This window comes from Canis lupus, chromosome 7 (genome assembly GCF_003254725.2).
Source record: "Canis lupus dingo isolate Sandy chromosome 7, ASM325472v2, whole genome shotgun sequence".
Lineage (NCBI taxonomy): Eukaryota > Metazoa > Chordata > Mammalia > Carnivora > Canidae > Canis > Canis lupus.
The window spans coordinates 24,405,358-24,425,609 of record NC_064249.1 but is presented as its reverse complement, the minus strand read 5'-3'; the positions used below and the strand labels follow the sequence as shown (position 1 = coordinate 24,425,609).

At 34.7% G+C, this 20,252-nt stretch overlaps 1 protein-coding gene across 9 annotated transcripts in view; it reads left to right on the top strand.

Moving 5' to 3' along the window:
• The window catches only part of RABGAP1L (RAB GTPase activating protein 1 like), a 729,489-nt gene that overhangs the window by 408,431 nt on the left and 300,806 nt on the right, over window positions 1-20,252 (top strand). For 8 of the 9 annotated variants that reach the window (XM_049112262.1, XM_025430245.3, XM_035718827.2 and 5 more), the window contains one exon: window positions 8,979-9,092. The exons of the other annotated variant lie outside the window; for it this stretch is intronic. In XM_049112262.1, the coding sequence (XP_048968219.1) occupies window positions 8,979-9,092 (114 nt within the window). The remainder of the gene's footprint in view (window positions 1-8,978; window positions 9,093-20,252) is intronic. 9 annotated transcript variants of the gene reach the window in all.

The window sequence follows — 20,252 nt, the reverse complement described above, 5'->3', positions numbered from 1 at the left end:
CAGTGAGTTCTTCAAATTATGAATGGTCAACTTGTTATAATATAACCAGTTAAGAAGTTAAAAAAGGAGCATAGTCCACAGAAGACTACTATCACTTCTGACATTGGTTGTCAATTTATGGTGTTACCAGAACCACCTTGAGGTTCAGTAATTCACTAGAAACATTCAAGGAACTTCATGAAAGCTGTTAAATGCATGGTACCTGTATTATCGCTAAAGGATAGAGATTAAAGCCAGCCAAAGGAAGAAGTGCATGGGGCAGAGTCCAGGAGAAATGCCAAACATGGAACTTGTTTTGGTCTATTCCCCATGAAGTTATCAACAACGAACTTTCCTGGCACCAGTATGTAACAATATACAAGGAGTATTGCCAACTTCATTTAGGGGAAGCTTACTGAGTCTTGCGGTGCAGTTTTTATAGGACTATTCACGTACTGCCCACATGACTGACCTTTATTTTTCAGTCTCTTAATAGGTAGAACTAATGCTGTATGACCCAAAGCCCCATGATAAATCATGTTTGTTGGGTGACCAAAGCTCACACGCTAACAAAGACCTCCTATCAGACATGACATTCCAAGGCCTAGAGATTACTTTCTAGTAATTAATGATAAGGGCCAGCACTCTTTTTGTGTAAGGTTAATTCATCAGTACACACTAATTCTTTCAGATAGTAACATTAGATGAAATAAACTGAAACAAGAGTTCACAAAACTGACTACAAAGACCATGAAATGAAATGGCCAGATAAAATGGTTCCCTGTGGTCCACAGGAGTAGGTTAAAATGTCTTCATTCAACATTACCTTTCCATATTCTAGATCCCACTCAACTTGTACTCTATGAATTCTTTTCTATAGAAAATTAGAGTCATATCTCCTGGGCATGCCTTGGAACCCCTGCTCATGCCACCTTGTACTGTATAGTTGACTCTTGAACAAAATGAGTTTGAACTGTGTGGGTCCATTTATACACCAATTTTATCTGATAAATACAGCATAGTACTGTAAGTATATTTTTTCGTCCTTATGATTTTCTTAATATTTTCTGTCCTCTAGCTTGCTTTACTGTAAGAATGTGGTATATATGGGAAGCCCTGGTGGCTCAGTGGTTTAGTGCAGCCTTCAGCCCAGAGCCTGATCCTGGAGACCCAGGATAGAGTTCCATATCAGGCTCCCTGCATAGAGCCTGCTTCTCCCTCTGCCTGTGTCTCTGCCTCTGTGTGTGTGTGTGTGTGTGTGTGTGTGTGTGTGTGTGTGTCTCGTGAATAAATAAAACCTTAAAAAAAATAAAAGAATGTGGTATATAATACGTATAACACAAGATATGTGTTGGTTAACTGTTTATGTTTTGGTAAGGCTTCCAGTCAATAGTAGACCATTACTAGTTAAGTTTGAGGGGGTCAAAAGTCATTTTTGTGTGGGGAGTTTGCACCCTTAATCCCGAGAATGTTTAAGGGTCAACTATATTCTCTTGAGATCTTTCAATTTTGTTGAACCCATCCTGTCTCTAGTGTCCAGCCCAGTCCTCATCTTCTGGGAAAGTCCTTTTTTTACCAGTGAACACTTTCTTTGCCCAATTTCTGTAGCTAACTTTGCCTGCATCATTTAGTTGGCTGTTAGCATATGTTTCCTTCCAGTGATATTTGCACCTATATCTTGTCTTTACAAGATCTTAACCTCATGCAATTTAGGGATACAATAGACTATATCCTATTTTTTTGATCCCCTAAATCCTAGTACAATGTCTTGCACATGACAAGTGTTAGATAGATGTTGGAATGTTTATATGGACATGTGCAACCAGAAACATAATATTCAAGTATATGAAGTAAAACATTTTGTAAAAATGATCTAAATTATACTTATAAATTGTACATTTATAAATATAAAATATAAGGGCATCTGGGTGGCTCAGTCAGTTAAGCATCTGCCTTTAGCTCAGGTCATGATCTTGGGGTCCTGAGATTGAGCCTCATGTCAGACTCCCTGCTAAGCAGGGACTCCTTCTTCCTCCCATTCATGCTCTCTCTCAAATAAATAAATAAATAAAATATTTTTAAAATGTATAAATCTAAATTATACTTATAAATTTCTGAGATAGCCATGTTAATCCAGAAAAATATTGGAGTAATTTTTGGCAATTCATTGAAGTGATCTGCACACAAATGTCAGCATAATGCTGGAAAATGTCTAGAGAATTATTGCCATTCTGCTTTCACCTCAGAGCTTATGCACATGCTTTCTCTTTTGCCTATAATGCTCTTTTCTCTAAATAGTTGAACACTCAGAAAGGCAAAACCACCCTGCCTAAAATACCAGCTTTCTCTTCACTCACTACCTATTTACCTTGTTTTATTTTTTTTCATAGTACTTTTCTCTAACCAATATGATATACTTGTTTTCTGTTTCTTTTCCCTGCTACTAGAATGTAAGACCCAAAGGGAAGGACACTACCTTGCTAACCATTGTATCTTCTGTACTTAAAATAGTGCCTGATTCTTAGTAGGTACTCAGAACTAAGTATTTGTTGGATACATAAACAAATTTGTGCTATGCAACAAGTTAGAAAGCTTAATTTTTTAATGTCCATTCAACTTTTATATCACTTGATTTAAGAAGATGTAATTGAGTTTGCTCAAACTGTTTCAAAGAGAAACATTTAAAGTAATTGAAGGAGTGGTAGAATGTTTTCTAAAATTACTAAAAGTTATTCAGTCTGTAAAAAAATAACTAGGTATATACATAATCAAATTAATAAAATTATAAAATGTAAAGATTAGGTGAAAATAGGCATTTTTAGCAAATGCTAGTTATTAGAGGTATCCTTTAGTTTTGTGGAAAAATAAAAAGGTGTTATTTTTATACAATTAGAGTAAGTATGGAGCTCTTAAAATTTTTATTTATTTCAAAGTTTTTACGGGGCTATTTTGATGAAAATCATAATTTAAAAAAATAATACAAAGTTAGAAATGCATCTCATTTTGGAAAATAACATCATGGATTTCAGTTATTGTGCTTCATTCCAACAGAAGTTGCAGAGCTTATCATTGTTCATTGAATAAGCTTCCAAGACTGTCAAGTGCCTCAGTTGAACCTTTATTTTGGGACAATGAGTGGTTAGCAACCCTGGAATGGGGACATATCCATATATGGCCATAGATGCATTTGGTGGATGTATTTGGAGTCTAAAAGTAACCCCAGGTATTTGTCATAGAGAATCATCTCTTCTCTGACCTAAATTTCATAGGATCCCTGGGAAATCCAGGCTGTGCCCATAGGCTGCAATGCTTCTTAATCTTCCAGTTCCAAAAAAATGCTTTAGTCTATTTAAATATTTCTCACTCCAGTCCTTGCACTTCCTTCAGGATCAAGGTATCTGGTCTTAGAAATAGCACATTTTTCTGCCCCCTTCCTTCGCCTTCTTTTAGTTCTCACTGTTGCTTCTCTCCCTGAAGAGATTTCTTTCTAGTTGAAGCTAGAATGTGACTTATGCCTTGACCTTTGTGTCAGGCTTTGATTCTGAGACATTTGGCAACATGTGTGTTCAGTGCCTGGAAAACAGGTTACTTACAATATGATTTAGTTAACGTGTATTTCTTTGCTTCCATATTAGCCCACTTATACTAAGACTTGCCCCCCTCCCCTGTATATTCAAGGAATGAAGACTGGCAATGATCCATTCTTTTTGTGTTACTGTTTCTAGCTCACGATTTCAATAGCATGTTTGAAACTAGAATTCACTTTCATATTTTCTCCTTTTATCTCTGCCTCTTATAATTTTTGGCAAACATCAAGGCAAATAAATCAGACCCACCACTGCAAACCCATCTGTTTTCAGGGACATGTAAGCCGATCAGTTTGTGATGTTTTACCATAGATCTAGCTCCAACATAGAACTAAAGGAGGATCCCTGTGAAGTAAGAATAGAAGGCACGTTCTAAGGTCAAGTATTTTTTAAGCTCTGAATCATTTATCTGCTGACTGTGTGTAGGCTTGGTCTACATTGGCATTTTTAATAACACTAACAAATCAGCATGGTATTTATAAATGAAATAATTTTGTGGTATATGAAAAGTGAAAATGCAGTTATACTTTGGATTTGACAGTAGGGATTAATAAGAAAGATACTGTCATAGTTGTAAAAATGTAGCAAATTAAGGTGTAGTCAACGTGTTCATTTATCAGACATCACTTTTACACTTCATCTGGTGCTAAGGTCACATGTGAAAACAATCATCTGTAGTAGAATGCCTTTCCAGTTGTTGACAGCCCAGAAATCGTTTTATAAAAAAATAGGCTATGATCATCCAAACCTGCCTTCCTAATACTTGTTGACACTTGAATGCTGTATTCATTTTTTTTTCTCACAACAAACAAGTAAGCAATGATTCTCTTGCAATAGGAATTAAGAGGATTGCAGGGTGTGTGTGTGTGTGTGTGTGTGTGTGTGTGTATAATACTAGAAGAACAAGTCACATAATACTCTTGATAGCAGGCTGTAAGTTGAATCCACATAAAATGATCAAAAGTTAATTGAACTACTTCTCATATCTCTTAGAGTTGGTTTTAAATTGACTTTCAACAAGCCAAATTATATCCTCTGTTGGAAACAGAGGATGGATTTTATCACACTAGGATGATGTTTTTTGAAAATTAAAAGATAATTTAGTCTTGTGACTTAGCAGTTTGGGATTTAAAGAAAATTCTTCAAAGGTAAACAAAATTGAAATTTAGTTTCAATGTGGTGGTGGTGTCAGGGGTGTGGGGTGGGAAGGAGACAGTTAAAACTAAACTTCTGAGACTTTCTTCCAGACCTCTCACTTTCTTCCAGACCGCTCACTCTACTCTTTACTGATTAGAATCAGCTTTTGTGTGTGGCCCAGCCTGACTCCTCCTTAGACAGGATAGATGATCTCAAGGACTTTGCCTACCAATTGCATCCTTGGTGTTGATGGTCCAGAAGGAAGGCATGCAAAAGAGACCATGGCATTTGTCTTCTCCATAACCGTGACTTCAACCCTTCTCTGATTCTCAGAATCTAAATTCTGAAATAGTGATGGACATAGTAGCTACTTTGGCAAATGTAGTTTCTGCCATACCCTGTCCTTTCCGTCCTCCTTCTGGGCTGTGTATATCTTTATTTCATGGATACATGCAAAGCTGGAGCCAGAATGTGTATCAGTTGATAAAAATACTAGTTTACAAATGATTATTCGTTTTTGCCTCTATTCATGGATTAATAGAAATAAGGATGATTTAGGACACCTAAGATACATGATGGGAAATTCAGAATGGGATATGTATTTATTAAAAATGTCATCATGCTGAAAGCTCTATTCAGAATGTTAATGATATCCAAAGAAAAACAGTGGTTTGTTTCATTATTTAAAGTGTACACATACAGAAAGATGTCTAAAATGCATTTTTACCAAAACATTTAAACAGTTAAGTGTGAATCTTAAGGGATGCTTGGGTGGCTCAGCGGTTAAGTGTCTGCCTTTGACTCAGGGCGTGATCCTGGAGTCCCAGGATCGAGTCCCACATTGGGCTCTCTGCATGGAGCCTGCTTCTCCCTCTGCCTGTGTCTCTGCCTCTCTCTCTCTCTATCTCTCTCTCTCTGTGTGTGTGTGTGTGTGTGTGTCTCTGTGTCTCTCATGAATAAATAAATAAAATCTTTTAAAAATGTGAATCTTAAAAAAAGGGGTAATAATAATTGACAATTACTATTTTTATTTGTTTCTTTAATGAATACTCAGTTTATACTAGGCAGTGTGCCATGTAAGCACTTTGCATGCATTATTTTATTCTAAATGACACAAATTTTATATTACCATCCCATTTTGCGGATGAGAAAACTAAAGTTTAGTGACATTAAATAACATGTTTGGGATACTATACATATTAAGTGGAGTAGCCAGAAACAGAACCAATGAGTCTATCTGGCTCCAAAGCCACTCATCTCCCATATTGGACTGAAGATCAGAATGAGAGATGCAATTAATGGGGAAGTAAATTGCAGGTCAATTTGTGAACCTCTGGATATTGGTGAAGTACTGCCCATGAAGGAATGGCTTCTTTCTTCTCCCCATTCTGATGATAACTGTCAGGATTTAAGGAGACTCTGCTCATGGGAACCTTCCAAGAAAATGACCTCATATCAGTGTTGGTTGTGCTATAAAATGTTTTTAGTCATATATAGTAAAAAAAGAAAAAGGATTTGCTCATGAAACTTTTTAACTCCAAATATTTAGATGGTGAAATATTTGGCCTCTTTTTTGTTTTTCTTTGTTCATTTTATTTCTTATAAAAATTGACAACTGGGCAGCCCTGGTGGCGCAGCGGTTTAGCGCCGCCTGCGGCCTGGGGTGTGATCCTGGGGACCCTGGATCGAGTTCCACATCAGGCTCCCTGCATGGAGCCTGCTTCTCCCTCTGCCTGTTCCACTACCCCTCTCTCTGTGTCTCTATGAATAAATAAATAAAATCTTTAAAAAAAATTGACAACTATAATTGGAATAAGTCTAAACAGAAAATTAATATTGAAGAGAAAAATGATTTTATCATTCTTTTACAGAGTGTTAGCTTTGTTTCAAATATTTGTTAAAAGAGTGAGTGAATTTGGGACTGCTCTCAAATCTCAAGTGTGGATTCCTGAAATTTATACTGTTCTTACTCTCAACGATATGGGTAGTTGGGAGATGATTAGCTTTAGCTTTGAAAACATAATTATTTTTTCTAGTCTAATACACAATTTTGTTCATATTAGTCTATTTGTAAGACTCTAGTGTACCTCCTGACCTTCAGTTATATGAAAGGGATCAGTGAACAGTATAGCAAAATATTTTATTTAGTTTATAAAGTTCGAGAAATTGTTCCCTTATTCAACTGAGAGCAATATAGCAATATGTTGGAAGAAAACTCCAGAAAGCATTTAAAAGAAATCCTAGGAAGAGAAGTTTCATTAAGGAAAAGTTGATTTTTATTTTCATTTGATTTTTGCCCATTTATTTTTAGAAACAAGGAAGATTCAAGTATGCATAGAAAAAATTACTGAGTATTATGCAAAGTTACTTTCTAGAAATTTTTGATCAATTTCCCTTTCTGTGAATCAGACTGTTGGTACCATTTAAACACAGTGTGATGCCAAATGAGTAGGCAGTTTCTAGGGAATATAGTCCAATGATTTCTCTCCCTTAACATCTTGAAAAGTGTAAAAAGAGTTATCCTGTGAACCACTCAGCACATGTTTGCCCCTGAAATAGTTCAGCAATGGCAGTAGTAACATTTTCATTGGTCATCTTTTCAAATGGCTTGTGAGTGGGAGCTATTACTGCATGGAAAGAGAACCTTTCTATTGGGGAAAACCTAGACAGTGAAAACTAACTTCTACCTGGTACCAGCTCCCCACCTCCCCTCAAAATTTTCTTTATTCTTAGAACCTGCATTTGTCTTGCTAAATATAAACTTTCTATGTATTCTCTTACTTAAAGTATGATACTTTTTTTTTTTTAAGTTTCATTTTTATTCAGCTGTAGCATTACATACCTCTAAGCCATCAGAATTTCTTCTGGATTGATTTGCAGTGTATTTGGTGTTTGCTAGCAAATTTGGAACATTTCAGTTTGTGTCCTTTCTCCACATGGTACAAGATCTAATTACCACTCAGCATGAAAAAGCAGCTGAAATGAAAAAGGCAGCAAGAGAAGGCACTGGCTTAACTTAGAGCTAATCAAGGACTTTCTTCTTACATACTTCTCAGCTGCAGAGAAAAGGGAGCTAGCACTCATTAAAGTAACTCATGTATTAAACATTTTTTTCCTTTCTTGATTTTAACTGAAATAGGGAATTTGTTCAAATCTTTATGGAAGCAAGACATTAAACAACACTTTTAATTTGCACTGGAAGTCACTGATACTTCCTTAAATTGTGCAAAATATTTTCATCATCAGTGTTGCTAGAAGGAGTCCCATCCTATTTACTTGACATTTAAACAAGTAAACCACATTTATGGGAATCAAATGAATGACTAATCACCTTTTATAAAGCTTAGAATTTTACTCAATTTTGGGCTTTGGGATCCTGAATTTGTCTAAAAGGAACCTCCAGATTTCTCTTTAAAGCATATGTCATCTTATATAGTAGTTTTGGGGCTTTTTATTTTCTGGAGTGAATGAGTTAAGTAATTAACCTATTGGGGGAAATGATTGATATATTTACTTCTTAAATCATTGCAGCCTGAGTTTTCACTTACCAGATTGTCAAAAATTTGAAAAGTAAGATAGTATGTGGTGTTGGGCAGATATCAAAAAAACATGTACCCCACCAGTGTTTGGGGTATGTATTGTTACTCCACCTCTGGAGGGAAAGCACTTTGTCAGAAATGAAATGTATATACTTTTTGACCTAGCAGTTCCACCTCTAGGAACCTGTCTTGAAAACGTATGTATAAAAATGTTCCTAGTGATATTATCTGTAATGTAAATAGAAAAATGCAAAAACATCATTAACAGGAGAGTATTAAATAAATTGTGATATATTCATATCCAGATACCTCATTCTTTTTAATAGCTGTTCTTACAGAGAATGATATACACTTGCATATATTGATTAGGAATATTCTGTAAGTTATCCTATTACATGAAAGGAGCCAATAGTTTTCTTCTATTTGTGCTTCAAAAAGCAAAGAATAGAGATATGTTTATACAACTTCTCTTCCTCACCTCCCCCTTCCATAAGCATATATTCACACATCTATAGATAGGTAGATGAAAAGATTCAAAAGAAACTGTTGGTAGCCTTTATAGCTGTGAATGGGACTATGGGTCTGGATGGAAGGCAGATATTTTTGGTGGGGGGGGGAAGCATACTTTTATGTGCTCTTTGAGTATTTTTTTAGCATATGTACATATTATTTTTCAATTAAGACATTTTAAATTAATGACTGGGTCTATCTTTTTCTTTTCTTTTTTTTTTTTTAGGACTCAGCCCAGGAGAGTGTCATCACTCGAGATATTCATCGTACATTTCCTGCACATGATTACTTTAAAGATACTGGAGGAGATGGCCAGGAATCACTCTACAAGATCTGCAAGGTAGGGCTCTCCACCTCATTTTTTCTAACTTATTTTATAGGGCTATATTTTAGGAACCCATCTTAAAGACTTTTAGATTTTTTTTCTGTCTTCATTTCTTATTTGCACTGTGCCCTATTGATGCTAGATGGCCAAAGTCCCTCACCAGAGTTCTTGGCTTTGCATGAGAAAGAATTCAAGAGCAAGCAGGGTGCTTGGAGAAAGGGACAAAGATTTATTAAGTCTAGAAGTAAGAAAGGAGCCACTTCATAAAGTAGCAATCTCTCGTCCCAGATGAAGAAGAGGACCCTCTTTGTCTCTAATGAAGGATTTTAAGTTTTTAAAATTAGTTAATGGTATGGGGGAGGGGGCTTACTGTTAAATTTTGGGTTATCATTTACATTGGGTGATTAGTTTTTACATTGTTTTAGGGTTGCAAAATTATACACAGGGAGCAATTTGATAAATGTCAAACTTTCACTGCTGGAGGAAGTGAGGTTTTGTGGTTTTCTAGGAGTCAGATTTTCTCTTTTTATGAGTGGCTGGCTGCTAGGTTAAGGGTCAGCCTAAAACCAAAATAACTATACTTAGGTCACTTTGTCTCCTGAGTCTCTGTTCCCTCCTGCCTCAGTGTCTTTGCTCAGTACTGACTCCTAAAGGTAACTCTTTGGCTGTATGTTCCAAGCATCCTCATCAGGGAGAGGACACAGTATGGCCTCACTTTGGCTCTGCTGCTAAAAGAAAAGGAACAAAATGTCTTCTTAGGCTACTATAGTAAAGACTCAGAGGAGTGCTGATAACTGCCCTTTTGACAAGATTATGTGGCAATTGTCTTAAATTTCGGACAACACATAAGGGTAAGAAACAATGTGGTTTTTAAATACTAGCAAGTTCTCTGATATTATTGGTATACTCTAACTTTTGTCACATTATACATCTTCATGAAGTTTTTAAGTCTCATTTTAAAATCTTTCCCCCCATTATTAGTGAGCCTGGAAGAGAACTTTTTTCTGATTTTTGGTAAATATCCTCTACTTGGATATAAAAGATTCTCTATTTGTTAGTGTACAGTAGTCCTCAGATTATTAATTTTTCAAGGTTATATCAGAAATGCAAAATGACTTTTTAAATCATTACCTGTAGTTAACTTGTGTTTGTCAATGCTAATTAAGGCTGAAAGCTAAAAATTACAAAGTCTATTAAACAAAGTTTTGACTTTTATCCTCAAATTTAAGTTGCCTGACAAAATGTGGTAGGTAAACTCAACATTGTCCTCACCTACCATTCCAGTAGAGATTATTACTGAAAAGTGAACTACACAAAAATCTTGTAATAATATGGAGAAAAGGCAAATACCCTGGCTAATTTATAAGTTAGGTAATCAGTTCCTGAATAATCAAATTTATCTTTTTCTTGATTAATAAAATTTGGCCAGTAGGTATTCAGAAATACATATCAGTGTCATTTTATATTTACTGATTTTTTTATTATTACTTACAAAAGCACTTGCCTGCTTATGCTAATCAAGTAGGATTGATGCTTCATTCTGCAGGTGGCATAACTTTCATTAAAATCCTTCTTGCATGTTTGTGGTTTAGCCCTCTGCCCAATCTTGTCTTGTCTTTTTTCCCTTCTCTCTTGCTGTAGCCATTTGGAGGATTATAAACACTGATCAGAAATCTCTTTTTCTATGAATGTATCATTTAGAGCTAGAAATGCATAAGTAACTTAAAATCTGAGAGTGTACTGACTTCTGGAAAGTAATATATCATCTAGTTTTAAAAACTGCCACAAACCATTGAACACTATTACAAATGTATAACATATTCACTATATAAGTGTAAAAGGCAAAAGTAATTATTAAAAATTTTTCTGCCAGTTTTGAAACTTTGTAAGCTAATTAGCTCTGGCTTATATAAGGAAAGCATCAAAATTTGTGTAGTTTCTAAATTCATGTAGAAGGGTCTGACTTATGATATATGGGAGAACATTTTTCCCCTAGCATTCAGCGTATTTTTAGCCAATCAGTAACTTTTCCTTCAATTTTTCTCTGGTTGATACTAGATAGTTTTTTCACATAACTAAAGCAGATGGTTTTATGTGCTTGCAGCCTCCTGACTTACAATTTTGCTCCATTGTAGTAAAAACAGTATTGCTCTCATTGTGTAATATTTACAGAAGAAATATCTGAACCATTACCAAACGTAAAGATAAAAGTTAAATAGTTGGTGTATTTAGAAGTTGATATCCTTTGCTTTGATATTTTAGATAATAATCCAACCTTGAATTCATTAGAGTATTGATTAATACATTCACACAGCTCATGAGGCTATGTTAGATTATCAGTGTATATCTGCAACATGATGAGACCGTTTTAAAGCTTTTTCTGTGTAAAGAATATTACAACAATGGAGCTTTAAAATACCTTGTACTGCACAATATTTTAAATTACACTACATTTTGTAAAAATATGGAAAAGAAAAGAATCATACTAAAAGCATTTAAAAATTCAAGATACTAAATGAAAGTTGCTAAGGCTTGTAATGTTGTACTAAAATATATATTACCTAAACATGATTTTGCAGCACCCTTTGTTAGTGGGGGAGAGCAGAAATGAATATATATATATATATTTATATATATATTCTGATGAATATGTTATAAAAACTAAAGTTTGCTGGGTTCCTAAATGACACAGTTCCTTTTCTTCTTGATCTCTTATTTAACAGCTTAATGCTCATGCAGGGCAATCTCAGGTGGTGGTGATAACTCACAAATAGGAAAGCATACTTATAAGTACTTTAAAATTGAATGTTCTTTTCAAGTTTATGCATACACTTTCCTTTCCAATTTGAGCCATAGTCTTTCATTTTAGGACTCTTCTTCCCGTATCCCCCAAAATTGCTATATGTAAAAAGGCCACTGAATGTGGTCTACCTATTCTATCCTTTTTATCCCTAGAATCATATCCAACATCATACCTCACATTCTCAGCAACAGACCTTTGAGTTTCCATCTTGGATATCTTGCACAGGCCTGAAATAATACCTTGATTTAAAAAGGCTGCTTCTTTATCAGTTCCTTTTTTTTCCCTTAAACTTTTTCTTGTCTTGATGCACTGGCCAGAACCTCCATTATAAGTGTTAAAATGAAGCAATCATAGTGGACATCCTTGTCTTGCTTCTGATCATAAAAGAAATGCATCTAATGATTTACTACTAAAATGGTATATCTTATTCACATCAGCAACACACTTAATAGAGCTTTTTTAAATACAGTGCCGTCCATGTGTTATAATAATTTCAAACGTACAAAGTACTTTTACATATATTACCTCATTTATTTCGACAACTTCTTATCAATGGAGCCCCTACTAGAAATAGAACATGTTCTGCTCTTAAATTGAGACAGAAATTATTAAGACAATTTCAGTTACAAAAAGTGTGGAAATCAGTTCTGGTTTCAAGGATACAGAAATCTGACTTTGTAGTTGAAAAGTTTTCTGTGGCTCTGGTGAAATGAGAAATGATCTGAACTGTCAGGTTAGAGGGAAGACTGTTAAAAACTTTCTGTCATGTTTTAATGGCCCTGTCAATTTCAGTTTTTTCCCCTTAATATCTTTTTCAGAGTAGGAGGAAATTGAAATGGTTCAAAGATTCTTATGTTGTCATAAATTTATATGTGGAAGTTAAACTGAAGGTATAATAGAATTCATAGATTCTGAAAATGAAAAGTTTAGAATTTTCTAACCTCCTTCAATACCCCCTTCCTCCTTCCTCCCTTCCTGTCTCTCCTATTAGTCAAGTTAATAACATTTTAAAATAGTGTCCTTGAAAGGAGGAAAAAAAAATAAAAAAATAAAAAAATACTAGTGCCCCAAGTATCTTTAGCATTTTTCTAGTTTAAATATGATAAAAATCTGTTTTGAGTTGGGAGACAGGTTGGCACAGTTTAAAGGAAATCTGGTTCTTGATCCTTTCTGTAAGCAGACCTTAAACTCTGGGGAAATCACTCTTTGGATTTCCTCCTCATTAAGGCTATGGGGTCTGATACGATTATTCTGATTTCCAATTCCAATTTGCAGTGATTCTAAGAGTTTTAATTTTTTTTCTTAAAATATAACAGATAAGTGCAGATTTTAATAATTCCTAAGTCAAGAATAATATATATACTTGTAATAAAATATAGCTCTGTTGCTCAATACCACAGCTATAAGTAAGTGTAATTTAACATTTAAGACTTCACCTGACTTTCTATTATTGTGTTTGGGTGTGTGTTTCATGCACACATGAAATGGAATACATTTAGTGGTTTACTTTGAAACACACATCTGTTTAAAGACCTAAGACCAGTCACAGTAATCAGCTAAAATATTGTTCACAACGGTATAGATTGAAGAAACTCTTGGTGTGCAATTTAATTTAAGGCATATTGCCTTTTCTAATTTTCTGATTAAAGTAACAGTTTTCTAAAAAAGAGGCTACTGTTGTGAATGGAAAGGGAGGGATCAAATATATTACAAAGAGATCAATACCTTTGTTCATCTGGGTTAATAATTTGATCATATAATGGTTTGTGGAAGGATAAAAATAAACTTAACCTTTGTTGTTTTCAAATATTGTTCTCAAAACAAGATTGAATAGTATAAGAATTAAAACATTTCAGGTATTATTTTGATACCAATAATGAGTGACCTGCTGCATGATTTTGAAGAGTGCAAATGGTCGCTGACTTTTGTAAAGTTAGATATATTTTAGTATATGTGCTGCCGAAGCGAGCACTGTAAAGTTAGATATAATTATACATTTTTTATATTGTTTTCTAGAATCACAGGGTATTAGTGGTTATAGGGATGAATTATTTTTCACTGAGTCGATTGTATTTTCAATATAAATTTCTATTTGAATACCTGTAATTCAACTCTCTTCTTTGGGATGCCTGAATGGTTTTTTGTTTGAATGGCAGCATTTACTGAGCACATTATATGCCACTTTTCTTTACAAAGCCCAAGAGCATGAGCAAGCTGTGAGACTCCTTCTGCTCACATCCTTGGAATCTGATTAGCCCCAGAATAAGGTCTCATTGGTGTGGAATGCTAGGTATTCCAGGATCAAAAAGGATTTCCTGTAGGGCTGTACCTTGGGGAATCCAGCAGCCCATGGAGAATCAAGCAGTCCTTTTCTATTCTCTGTGTATCTCCTCTCTCGAGTTTCTGGCATCTTCTTTCAATCATAGCAACATTCTAAGGTAGATCCAAATGGGGTGCTGCTAAGGAACCCTTCAAATCCCTAGGGTCACTGTGCTTTGCCAGCACATCATAATGAGCAGTGAATTAAGTGGTTTCTGAATACCTTGAGGTTGGAAGAGTATTCTCATACAAATTAGTTTCCTTAAGGAAAAATTAATTCTTTTAGGTCATAAAAGGCTCAGAGAACCTTCCTAAAATTTAGATGATAATCAACATAAGCACAACAATGATAGTGGAAACTTGTGAAGCACTCTGGTATAGAAAGCACTTCTCTACCTGTTATATGATCTCCATATGTACTCCCATTGGGCAGATGGAATTTCTTGTTTTATAGATGAAGTCCAGAGAAATTAAATTATTGGCTTAAAATTATATAGCCACTAAATGGAAGACACTAACTTGAATCCAGGTCTGTTAGCTTAAAAATCTGTGGTATTTAAATGAACTATTATGATTGCGCATTTGTAATGAAGAAGAAAAATTAGGATTATTAAATACCTTCTGTGTACCAGAAACAGTGCTAGATGGTTTTTTTTTTTTTAAAGATTTATTTATTCATTCATGAGAGACACAGAGAGAGAGAGAGGCAGAGACATAGGCAGAGGGAGAAGCAGGCTCCCTGCACGGAGCCCAATGCGGGACTCGATTCTAGCTCCTGGGATCACGCCCTGAGTGGAAGGCAGATGCTCTACCGCTGAGCCACCCAGCCGTCCCAGTGCTAGATATTTTAATATGTATCATGTTACATAGTTTTGACAGTTATCCTGGAAATAAAAACTCTATCTGTATTCTTATAATTAGGCTAACAGAGTCTCAGGAAGACTAAGCATTTATTCATATCACACAGAATAAGAAATTATGAAACTAGTATGCTTCCTAGGTAGGTCTGTCCTGTGGCAGAGTCCAGATTCTTTGTACTATGGTGGCTTTTCTTCATTTTAGAGGGACAGTTTTTAAATAGCAAATGATCTTAGCATCATTATTGTAAGTTAAATCCAGAAAACAAGAACATATTTTTCTCTTAAGCTAAAAACTTAAATGCAAAGAAAAAATAACTTTATATGCATATACTATAAGTGTCTTATTAAAAATAATAATAGGGCAGTCCCGGTGGCTCAGTGGTTTAGTGCTGCCTTCAGCCCAGGGCGTGATCCTGGAGACCTGGGATTGAGTCCCACATCTGGCTCCCTGCATGGGGCCTGCTTCTCCCTCTGCCCCTCCTCTCCCCCCACCCCGTCTCTCATGAATAAATAAATAAATAATCTTTTAAAAATAAATAAATAATAATAATAAAGAGAAGATCGGAGCACTAGTGGGGACTTCACCAATGTACTTAGAGTCACTCAAACTCTTAGTCCAGGTAAATGTTCTAATTAATTTTTTAAAATTTTTATATATTTTTAATTCCAGCATAATTAACATACGGTGTTAGTTTCAGGTGTACAGTTTAGTGATTCAGCAATTCTGTACATTACTCAGTGCTCATCATGATGATAACCAGCAGTTCTCTATATTTAGGAGTCTTTTTGTTTGTCTCTTTTTTTGTTGTTCATTTGTTTTGTTTCTTAAAATCACATATTATATCCTCGAAATCCATCCATCTTGTTGCAAGTGGAAGATTTCATTCTTTTTTATGTGTTTCAATTATGTTTTTGTTAGGATAGCCAGTGCAAGAGTGCTTAGAAGACAGACCAAGGACATTCTTTGGGGTACCATAAAAGAAAAATGAGTTCATCTTTAATGATTACATCTAGAATTTTATAATCTTAAATTCTAGAAAGAAGATATGTTAATTTTAGCATGCATATAAATTTTTATTCCTTTTTATGAAAGATTATTTGAAGTACATATGGAGAATGAGGACCTTTAGTGATTAGGGCTTTTAATGATTTAAATAAGACTCAGGACTTCTTGGGGGTGCCTGGGTGGCTCAGTCAGTTGAGTGCCTGACTCGGTTTCAGCCCCAGTCATGGTCTCAGGGTCATGATGTCAGGGTCGTGGGATTGAGCCCTGCATCAGGCTCTGTATTCAGTGGGGAATCGGCTTCAGGATTCTGTCTCTCTCTGCTCCTCCTCCTGCCCACGCTTGCGTGCACGAGCTCTCTCTCTCTCAAATGATTAAGTAAATTTAAAAAAAAGAAAAAGACCTCAGGGACTTTTTTTTTTTAAGTGTATTTGTTTATTTTAGAGAAAGAATGGGAGAGAGAGAGACAGAGGGAAAGAATCTCAATCAAGCAGACTCCTAGCTGAGCATAGAGGCTGATATACTACTGTTGTGGTTTCATAGACATTTCCCTTATGACTTCAGAAGATGAGCACTTTTCACAGTCTATATCCATTAGGATAGACTCTACCATGACAAATTTGTTTGTCTTTTACTTGTTCTTACAATTGGGTTTTCTCTTATTCTTGCTTTGTAGGAGGTATCATCATGAGTATGAAGTCCTTTTTTTAGATATATGTATTGTTAATATTTCCTCTATGGTTTTATTACTCTATTAGTAGTATCTCTTGATGGAAAGATACTATTAATTTGTATAAGGTCCAGCTTATTAATTTTTTCTTTTTTAAAACATATTTCATTATTTCAGAGAGAGAGAGAGAGAGAGAGAGAGAAAGCATGAGTAGGGGGTGGGGGAAGGGAGAAGCAGACTCCTTGATGAGCACAAAGCCTGATAATGGGGCTTGATCCCAGGACCCAGGATCATGACCTGAGCTGAAGGCAGATGCTTAACTCACTGAGCCACCCAGGTGCCCCAATTTTTTCTTTTGTGGTTAGTATATTTGTGTCTTGTTTAAGAAATCTTTGCCTAACCAAAGTCACGAAAACATCTTGTGATGTAATCAAGAAATCTTATTCTTTTGCTTTTTACACTAGGGATTATATATCTGTCTCTAATTGATTTTTGTATGAGGTTGAAGTCAAGGTTCATTTTCCTTTCATATGTATGACTAATTGATCCAGCATTATTTTTAAAGAACCATTCTTTCCCCACTGTATTGCTGAACAGCATCTTTGTCATAAATCTGATCCATGTATATGTGGGTGGTATCAGGACCATTTTTTAAATTCTTGCTTTTATAATTTCTTTTTTTTGGATATATTTGATATGTAACATTGTGTAAATTTAAAGTGTATAGTGTATTAATTTGATAATTTATATGTCGTAATGTGATTGCTGCTGTAGTGATATTTAGAACTTCTGTCATATTACATAATTATCCTATCCTTTTAGTGGTTGGAATAATTAAGTTTTAGTTTCTGAGCAAGTTTGATTATTACAGTACAGTATTATTGACTATATCTATTATACTGTGCATTCAGTCTCTTATTTACTACTTGTAAGTCTGTACCCTTAAAGAATATCAGTCTTATCTAACCCTGCCCCTCCCCCTGGTAATTACCATTTTACTCTGGTTTTTTTTTTTACAAGTTTGACTTTTTTAGGTTACACAGATAAGTGTTATCATACAGTACTTGTCTTTCTCTGGTTGACTTAACTCACTTAGCATAATGCCATCCATGTTGTCATAAATGACAGGATAGCCCTCTTTCTGATGGCTGAATAATATCCCATTGTATATATACCACATTTTCCATTCATCTGTTGATGGGTATTTAGGTTCCTTCCATATCTCAGCTTTTGTGAATAATGCTGCAATAAACATTAGTGTGCCTATATCTCTTTGAAATCCTATTTTTGTTACTGGACCATTCCATTCCATTGATCTGCTTATCTATCTGTGTACCAGTATCACACTATTATAATTACAGGAGCTTAACAATAGGTCTTTTTAAAAATATTAGCATGTTATTCTGTTTGAAGGCTTTTTATAAAGAACCTCTACTTTGCTTCTAAAAGAAACTTATAAGGCAGCATGATGGGGGCTACTGTTATCATCTTAAAGATAAGGAAAAATTATGTCCATGGCTACTTATCTGGATTTAGATAAAGTTCAAATCTAGAGTTTTCTCTTTCTTTCTTTCTTTCTTTCTTTCTTTCTTTCTTTCTTTCTTTCTTTCTTCTTTTTTTTTTTTTTTGTAGTTTCAAGCAATTCCAGTTGGTTCACATTCAGTGTAATATTAGTTTCAGGTATAGAATTCAGTGTTTCATCACTTATAACCATGCCAAATGCTAATCACAACAAGTACCCTCCTCAAACCCTATCACCTATTTAATGCACCTCCTCACCCACCTCCCTTCTGGCAACCATCAGTTTGTTCTCTATAGGTAAGTCTTTTTTATGGTTTGCCTCTTTCTCTTTTTTTCCCCCATGTTCATCTGTTTTGTTTCTTAAACACATATGAGTGAAATCTTATGATATTTATCTCTCTCTGACTTATTTTGCTTAGCATAATACTCTCTAGCTCTATCCACATTATTGCAAATGGCAAGGTTTCATTCTCTTTATGGTTGAGTAATAATCCATTGCATATATATATACCACATCTTCTTTAGCCATTCATCAGTTGATGTCCATTTGGGCTCTTTTCATAATTTGGCTATTGTTGATAATGCTGTAAACATCAGGGTCATGTGCCCTTTGATTCTGTATTTTTGTATCCTTTGGATAAATACTTAGTAGGGCAATTGCTGGATCATAGGATAGTTCTATTTTTAACTTTTGGGGAACCTCCATACTGTTTTCCAGAGTAACTGCACCAGTTTGTATTCCCACTAAGAGTATAAAAGATTCTCCTTTCTTTGCATCCTTGCCAGCATCTGTTGTTTTGTGTGTTGTTAATTTTAGCCATTGTGACAGGTGTGAGGTGATTGACACAGGTCTTAACTATCCGGTAGTGTTTGTCCTGCAACTTCGCACTACTTCAAAATTATTTTTACTCTGTTGGCCTTTTATAGTTCCATTTGTTAGAATCAGCTTGTCAGTTTTTGCAGGGAAAAAAAAGGCACCTGTAAGAATGAAATCTTGCCACTTGCAACAATGTGGACCTTGAGAGCATCATGCTATGTGAAATAAATTAGAGAAAGACAAATACCATATAATCTCACTTATATGTGGAATCTAAAAATAGGTAAATAAAGATGGAACAAGCTAATAGAGAACAGATTGATGATTGTCAGAGGTCGGAGGTGGGCAAAGTGTGTGAAAGATGTAAAAAAGTACAAACTTTCAGTTATAAATAAATCATGGGGATATAGTATACAGTATAGTGACTGTAGTTAATACTGATTGCATATTTGAAAGTTGTTAAGAAAGAAACTCTCCTCACAAGAAAAAAAATTGTTGCTATATAGTGACAGATGTAAACTAGGCTTATTGTGGTGCAACTTTGTAATGTATACAAATACCAAATCATTAAATTGTATACCCTATGTTATATATCAATTATACTTCAATAAAATTAATCAAAGAAAATAGTTCCACTTCCAAAAAAAGAAATGACAGTTGTTCTAAAGGGGAAATATTGACAGGTAAAAAAGATCAGAAAATGCTTTTCATGTACTTTGAGTACAAAAGAACCAAAGGAACCTGGTATTCTTTATTGTTTTATCATTTCATAAATCAAATAGATTTTCTTTCCTGTTAAGTTCTAAATGTTAAAAAAGGATATCAAACATTCATATCATCCCAAAAAGTTCCTTAATGCCCCTTCACAGTAAATCCCATCTAAGCCTGATCTCAGGCAACCATTTATCTTCTTTCTGCCATTACAGTTTCCATTTTTCTGTAATTTAATATAAATAGAACATACATTGTATACTTCTGGTCTCTCTTACGCAGTATAATGCTTCTGAGATACATCCATATGGTTGAGTGTTTTTTTTTTTTTTTTTTTTTTTTTTTTGGTTGAGTGTTTTGATAGTACATTCTTTTGTATTTCTGGGTACTATTCCATTGTAATCTCACCAATTTTGATGCCATATTTTATTACTACTTAGTTGTAAATATTTTTCAATATCTATGATTGTA